Source organism: Asterias rubens, unplaced genomic scaffold (assembly GCF_902459465.1).
Source record: "Asterias rubens unplaced genomic scaffold, eAstRub1.3, whole genome shotgun sequence".
NCBI lineage: Eukaryota > Metazoa > Echinodermata > Asteroidea > Forcipulatida > Asteriidae > Asterias > Asterias rubens.
This window is the reverse complement of record NW_022985758.1, coordinates 33,323-41,250: the sequence shown is the minus strand read 5'-3', so window position 1 is coordinate 41,250 and position 7,928 is coordinate 33,323. Positions and strand designations below refer to the sequence as shown.

Sequence of the window (7,928 nt, the reverse complement as noted above, 5' to 3'; positions counted from 1 at the left end):
GGTTTCTTTCCCTGCCTTTCACCTCTGTGGACCCGGTTCGAATCCTACCTCAAACCGGAGCCTTTAGGTTGGCTCAGTGGTTTCTTTCCTTGCCTTTCACCTCTGTGGACCCCGGTCCGAATCCTACCTCAAACCGGAGCCTTTAGGTTGGCTCAGTGGTTTCTTTCCTTGCCTTTCACCTCTGTGGACCCCGGTTCGAATCCTGGACCGGAGCCTTTAGGTTGGCTCAGTGGTTTCTTTCCCTGCCTTTCACCTCTGTGGACCCGGTTCGAATCCTGGACCGGAGCCTTTAGGTTGGCTCAGTGGTTTCTTTCCCTGCCTTTCACCTCTGTGGACCCGGTTCGAATCCTACCTCAAACCGGAGCCTTTAAGTTGGCTCAGTGGTTTCTTTCCTTGCCTTTCACCTCTGTGGACCCGGTTCGAATCCTGGACCGGAGCCTTTAGGTTGGCTCAGTGGTTTCTTTCCCTGCCTTTCACCTCTGTGGACCCGGTTCGAATCCTACCTCAAACCGGAGCCTTTAGGTTGGCTCAGTGGTTTCTTTCCTTGCCTTTCACCTCTGTGGACCCCGGTCCGAATCCTACCTCAAACCGGAGCCTTTAGGTTGGCTCAGTGGTTTCTTTCCCTGCCTTTCACCTCTGTGGACCCGGTTCGAATCCTGGACCGGAGCCTTTAGGTTTGGCTCAGTGGTTTCTTTCCCTGCCTTTCACCTCTGTGGACCCCGGTTCGAATCCTGGACCGGAGCCTTTAGGTTGGCTCAGTGGTTTCTTTCCTTGCCTTTCACCTCTGTGGACCCGGTTCGAATCCTGGACCGGAGCCTTTAGGTTGGCTCAGTGGTTTCTTTCCCTGCCTTTCACCTCTGTGGACCCCGGTTCGAATCCTGGACCGGAGCCTTTAGGTTGGCTCAGTGGTTTCTTTCCTTGCCTTTCACCTCTGTGGACCCGGTTCGAATCCTGGACCGGAGCCTTTAGGTTGGCTCAGTGGTTTCTTTCCTTGCCTTTCACCTCTGTGGACCCGGTTCGAATCCTGGACCGGAGCCTTTAGGTTGGCTCAGTGGTTTCTTTCCTTGCCTTTCACCTCTGTGGACCCGGTTCGAATCCTGGACCGGAGCCTTTAGGTTGGCTCAGTGGTTTCTTTCCTTGCCTTTCACCTCTGTGGACCCGGTTCGAATCCTACCTCAAACCGGAGCCTTTAGGTTGGCTCAGTGGTTTCTTTCCCTGCCTTTCACCTCTGTGGACCCGGTTCGAATCCTGGACCGGAGCCTTTAGGTTGGCTCAGTGGTTTCTTTCCCTGCCTTTCACCTCTGTGGACCCCGGTTCGAATCCTGGACCGGAGCCTTTAGGTTGGCTCAGTGGTTTCTTTCCCTGCCTTTCACCTCTGTGGACCCGGTTCGAATCCTACCTCAAACCGGAGCCTTTAGGTTGGCTCAGTGGTTTCTTTCCCTGCCTTTCACCTCTGTGGACCCGGTTCGAATCCTACCTCAAACCGGAGCCTTTAGGTTGGCTCAGTGGTTTCTTTCCCTGCCTTTCACCTCTGTGGACCCGGTTCGAATCCTGGACCGGAGCCTTTAGGTTGGCTCAGTGGTTTCTTTCCCTGCCTTTCACCTCTGTGGACCCGGTTCGAATCCTACCTCAAACCGGAGCCTTTAGGTTGGCTCAGTGGTTTCTTTCCCTGCCTTTCACCTCTGTGGACCCGGTTCGAATCCTACCTCAAACCGGAGCCTTTAGGTTGGCTCAGTGGTTTCTTTCCCTGCCTTTCACCTCTGTGGACCCGGTTCGAATCCTACCTCAAACCGGAGCCTTTAGGTTGGCTCAGTGGTTTCTTTCCCTGCCTTTCACCTCTGTGGACCCGGTTCGAATCCTACCTCAAACCGGAGCCTTTAGGTTGGCTCAGTGGTTTCTTTCCCTGCCTTTCACCTCTGTGGACCCGGTTCGAATCCTGGACCGGAGCCTTTAGGTTGGCTCAGTGGTTTCTTTCCCTGCCTTTCACCTCTGTGGACCCGGTTCGAATCCTGGACCGGAGCCTTTAGGTTGGCTCAGTGGTTTCTTTCCCTGCCTTTCACCTCTGTGGACCCGGTTCGAATCCTGGACCGGAGCCTTTAGGTTGGCTCAGTGGTTTCTTTCCCTGCCTTTCACCTCTGTGGACCCTGGTTCGAATCCTACCTCAAACCGGAGCCTTTAGGTTGGCTCAGTGGTTTCTTTCCCTGCATTTCACCTCTGTGGACCCGGTTCGAATCCTACCTCAAACCGGAGCCTTTAGGTTGGCTCAGTGGTTTCTTTCCCTGCCTTTCACCTCTGTGGACCCGGTTCGAATCCTACCTCAGACCGGAGCCTTTAGGTTGGCTCAGTGGTTTCTTTCCCTGCCTTTCACCTCTGTGGACCCGGTTCGAATCCTGGACCGGAGCCTTTAGGTTGGCTCAGTGGTTTCTTTCCCTGCCTTTCACCTCTGTGGACCCGGTTCGAATCCTGGACCGGAGCCTTTAGGTTGGCTCAGTGGTTTCTTTCCCTGCCTTTCACCTCTGTGGACCCGGTTCGAATCCTACCTCAAACCGGAGCCTTTAGGTTGGCTCAGTGGTTTCTTTCCTTGCCTTTCACCTCTGTGGACCCCGGTCCGAATCCTGGACCGGAGCCTTTAGGTTGGCTCAGTGGTTTCTTTCCCTGCCTTTCACCTCTGTGGACCCCGGTTCGAATCCTGGACCGGAGCCTTTAGGTTGGCTCAGTGGTTTCTTTCCCTGCCTTTCACCTCTGTGGACCCGGTTCGAATCCTACCTCAAACCGGAGCCTTTAGGTTGGCTCAGTGGTTTCTTTCCTTGCCTTTCACCTCTGTGGACCCCGGTCCGAATCCTGGACCGGAGCCTTTAGGTTGGCTCAGTGGTTTCTTTCCCTGCCTTTCACCTCTGTGGACCCGGTTCGAATCCTACCTCAAACCGGAGCCTTTAGGTTGGCTCAGTGGTTTCTTTCCTTGCCTTTCACCTCTGTGGACCCCGGTCCGAATCCTGGACCGGAGCCTTTAGGTTGGCTCAGTGGTTTCTTTCCCTGCCTTTCACCTCTGTGGACCCCGGTCCGAATCCTACCTCAAACCGGAGCCTTTAGGTTGGCTCAGTGGTTTCTTTCCCTGCCTTTCACCTCTGTGGACCCGGTTCGAATCCTACCTCAAACCGGAGCCTTTAGGTTGGCTCAGTGGTTTCTTTCCTTGCCTTTCACCTCTGTGGACCCGGTTCGAATCCTACCTCAGACCGGAGCCTTTAGGTTGGCTCAGTGGTTTCTTTCCCTGCCTTTCACCTCTGTGGACCCGGTTCGAATCCTACCTCAAACCGGAGCCTTTAGGTTGGCTCAGTGGTTTCTTTCCCTGCCTTTCACCTCTGTGGACCCGGTTCGAATCCTACCTCAAACCGGAGCCTTTAGGTTGGCTCAGTGGTTTCTTTCCCTGCCTTTCACCTCTGTGGACCCGGTTCGAATCCTGGACCGGAGCCTTTAGGTTGGCTCAGTGGTTTCTTTCCCTGCCTTTCACCTCTGTGGACCCGGTTCGAATCCTGGACCGGAGCCTTTAGGTTTGGCTCAGTGGTTTCTTTCCTTGCCTTTCACCTCTGTGGACCCGGTTCGAATCATGGCCTTGCATGTGGGTATACTCTGACTACGTGTGTTTTCCTTGTCTGGGGTTCTTCCACATCTACATTATGCAGATTCATGTTCACTTCTCTCGATATTATGTAGTCTTTATGAATTCAATTCAAGAATACATTTATTTTCATTCTCTCGTTAAAGAATAACAACAGTTACATGTATTACGGAGTAAAGCAAAGCATTTCTTTAAGTAAGAGTAAACATGAATAAATAAATAGAGTACTGGGCGTTTTGGTAAGCATAAGCTTGTAAATAACAGCCAGAGAGACAAGAAAACGAGACAACCAGACAGACAGACAGACAGACAGACAAAAGGACAAAAGGACAAAAGGACAGATGAACATAAAACATTAAAATAAACAAAACAAACCTGTGAAAATTTGAACTAAACTTGTCTTCAAAGTTGCGAGATAATCATTGGAATAAAAAAAACACCCTTGTCACGTGAAGTTGTGTGCTTTTAGATGCTTGATTTCGATCGAAATCAATTCACATATTTTGTACTGAGAAATTACTTCTTTCTCAAAAACTACGTTGCTTCAGGTCGGAGGCCGATTTCACAAAGCAATAAAATTCATCGCAAGACAAATTGTCTGTATATTACCATAATGATGTGTATTGTGGCATCACACTTTGGTTTAGCAATTACGATTGATTTGCAGTTTAAGGCAGTGGAAACTATTGGTAATTATTCAAAATAATTATTAGCAGAAAACCTTATTTGGTAACGAGTAATGGGGATAGGTTGCTAGTATAAAACATTGGGTGAAACGACTCCCTCTGAAGTGGAGTACTTTTCGAGAAAGAAATAATTTTCCACGAATTTGATTTCGAGACCTCAGATTTAGAACTTGAGGTCTCGAAATCAAGCATCTGAAAGCACACAACTTCGTGTGACAAGGGTGTTTTTCTTTCATTATTATCTCGCAACTTCGGCGACCAATATTGGTGTCAATTGTCACATGTTTATTATTTTATGCATAATGTTGAGATATGCGACAAGTGAGAAGACTGGTCTTTGACAACTACCAATAGTGTCCAGTGTCTTTGAGGCTGTATTCGAATTTACGACTACGGCTACGGCTACGGCTGTTGCTAAAGGTGTTGCTAAGGACTTCCTACACTTCAACCCATAATGAAGCGGAAATCTAGCCGTAGCCGTAGCCGTAGCTAGCTGTAGCCGCTAATTAGGACACGCCCTAAGATCAGTGTTAGGTCTTTATGAAATATCGACCCCAGACTACCTTTGACCAGGAATAAAGGTAAATTCTGACCCCGTGAGTTTGATTGGAGTGTTATTTTACTCCTTGTTGTTCTTTTGTTGCGATAGACGTAGTACTAGTACTTGCGTGCGAAGGTTTGGACGAAATTGACTGCCCAACACAGTGTGATTATCCGTCATGTGAATGGTACCTTGAGAACGGCGAGCCAGACGAAGCCTACTGTGCGGCTCAGATGACTACATGTTTTGCACAGAAAACTTGTGGATGTCTGGAAGGTACTTATGGGCAGTGGATGGGGCACTACTCGCTCTGTATCCCCAAGGAAGAGTGCGGCTGCTTAGTCGAAGACGAGTATGTTAAGGTAAGCATTGCTTGAAAGAGACCCAGGGCCCAGTTATATGAGCTGCTTGAGCAAAAAAAAAATTATTGCCGAAAACTGAAAAAAAATCAAAAAAAATCCAGTCTTACTATACAATAACTAAACAAATTCAAAGTTTTACATGTTGCATGGTATTTTTAGGGGGCTGACTGCTTTTATTCTTTTTTTTTTCTTTTTTCTTTTTTTAGACCGTGCAATTGATGTTTTTTTCCCGATTACTCATCATTTTTCAATATTAATGTCATGCTTTTACTTTCAGTTGGACAATACCTTCGTTAAGGCAGACGGGACCACTTGCAAATGTGAGCAAGGCCATCAATGCAATGCGGTCGTTGGCCGCAGGCCTCCTCCAGGGCCTCCTCGCGGTAGGCGGTAAGTTTATTTGCGTGTCCTGTTTATGGCCCAAGTTAAATTAATTAAGCTGTGAGCAGGAAATTCTGCTTAGCAAGAAAAATGAATGACCGGGGTACCAGTCGCAGCAATAGGAACATTGCATTCTGGCTGATCCTTTTTTTTTGCTCAATTAAAGGCAGTGGACACTATTGGTAATAATTGTCAAAGACTAGCCTTCACAATTGGTGTATCTCAACATATGCAAAAAATAACAAACCTGTGAAAATTTTAGCTCAATCGGTCATCGAAATTGCGATATAGTAATGAAAGAAAAAAACAATATTGTCACATGAAGTTGTGTGCGTTTAGATGGTTGATTTCGAGACCTCAAGTTCTAAATCTGAGGTCTCGAAATCAAATTCGTTGAAAATTACTTCTTTCTCGAAAAACTATGGCACTTGAGAGGGAGCCGTTTCTCACAATGATTTTTACCATCAACCTCTCCCCATTTCTCGTCACCAAGAAAGGTTTTATGCTAATAATTATTAGTGCCCACTGCCTTTAAAAGGCCATTGGACACTTTCGGAACAGAAAAAAGGTCACGGATTTACAAATAACCAACAGGGTTTACAGAAGGTAATGGTGAAAGACTTCTCTTGAAATATTACTCCATGAAATGCTTTACTTTTTGAAAAAAAAAAAAAAAACATTAATACAAAATTGTCGATTATCGATTGTCGATTATCGGATTTATGTCACGACACGGAAAACACGGGTGGGTTTTCTCGTTATTTTCTCCCGACTTCGATGACCGATTGAGCCTAAATCTTTCACAGGTTTGTTATTAACAATAAACGTAAGTTACCCGAAACGTGATACCCGAATTGTGGGCCTTTGGACAATACTCTTTACCGAAAGTGTCCGAAGGCTTTAAAACAAAAGTTGTTTGAGCTAAAAGCAAGTTTTTGTGTACTTACAGGCTTTACGAAATTGGGCCCTAACTACAGAATGTGGGTTTGAAACCACCTTCTATAATATTTTACTTTTTTTTTCTCTGAATCCAGATGAAGCGTGAAGAAGGTTTCTGACGGGACGTGAGGTGGAAGCAGGGACAGTATAAAGGAGTGTTTTTGTAACGCCAAGAGGGGTCCAGTCAGACGGATTCAAAAAGCGAACCTTTTTGAGCTTTTATTTATTTTATTTTCTTTGACAAAACTAAGGTATAATTTTAGTGGCATGACAAAATAATAAGCTAATTTAGGGAGGTGTTACAAGGGGGTGCACAATATTGTTTTTCACTTCTTGCCAATCTAATCCGTAGTTTTACACTAAGTGTAAAACTACGGAGTCTTACATCTGTCCTTTATAACAATGTCTCTTTTTAGTGCTTTTGTTTAATAACTTTTACGATACTCTGGCGACGAGGTAAATACGAGTACATTGTCTGCTTGGATAGAGAAAGAACATTGAGTAACTAGCCGTCGATTACACAAGTTTCTTCCTAACTTAGGATTAATCTTAAGACTTAGGACGGGTTCAGATCCGTATCCAAATACTTTTAGGAAGCATTGAACCTTCCTAAGTTAGGACGGGTTACTCATTTCAACTCGAGTTAGGACTACTCCTATAGCGTTTTGTGAAATCGGCTGCAGAGTTATATTAAGGTAACATAGTAAGCTCACAATGAAGTGTAACATTTCATTCGGGTAATTTTGGATCTTAAAAAGTCCAGACTTCTAACTTTGGAGTGTGTGCATGCCACCCCCCCCCCCACTTGCCCTCTCAATAAACACGCTTATTTTTAACATAATAATATAAAGTTTGCTTGGTGTGTAAACGAAAGAAGCCAGTTCCCATTATCTTTAATTACTGGTTTAATTTGAGGCGCCAGTAAGAAGGCCTCACCACACAGTTGGGGGACCAAAACTCAATCAGTAGGCTAGGCCTATACATGACGTTCTGCAAAACTATGATTTGTGTATAGCGCCCTCTTGTGAAAATAAATATAGGCCTGTTATCTTTATGTTAGTTTTTTTTTTTTTTTTTTTTTTTTTTTTCATTACTATTTTTAACACGAGCATACAATTTTTATTGTTTGCTTTGTGCATGCCGCTTAGGTTACTGAATTCGAAATTTACTAAGAACAGTAGTTGACGTTAAAAACTGTGTTTATTTGAACATTTCGACCCGTTTTTATTGCAGAATAAAAAAGGTCCAGCATAAAGACAAAGTTTAGTTATTCAATAACATTGTTATAACACGCTATAAAAAACACAGGCTCACTACAGACTAAAACACTAACATGGAAGAATCTCACTTTGGATTATCACCGTGACATTAACAGACCCCTCCTAAAGGTTAGTTGAAATGCC

At 45.6% G+C, this 7,928-nt stretch overlaps 1 protein-coding gene across 1 annotated transcript; it reads left to right on the top strand.

Annotated features, from left to right (window-relative positions):
• Window positions 1-4,951: 4,951 nt before the first annotated feature.
• LOC117306647 lies at window positions 4,952-6,760 on the top strand (the record flags this gene model as incomplete). Its single annotated transcript, XM_033791130.1, is given in 3 exon segments — window positions 4,952-5,205; window positions 5,483-5,595; window positions 6,621-6,760. Coding segments are annotated over 3 exon segments (371 nt in total), but the record flags the coding sequence as incomplete, so codon positions are not given.
• Between the last annotated feature and the right edge of the window lie 1,168 nt (window positions 6,761-7,928).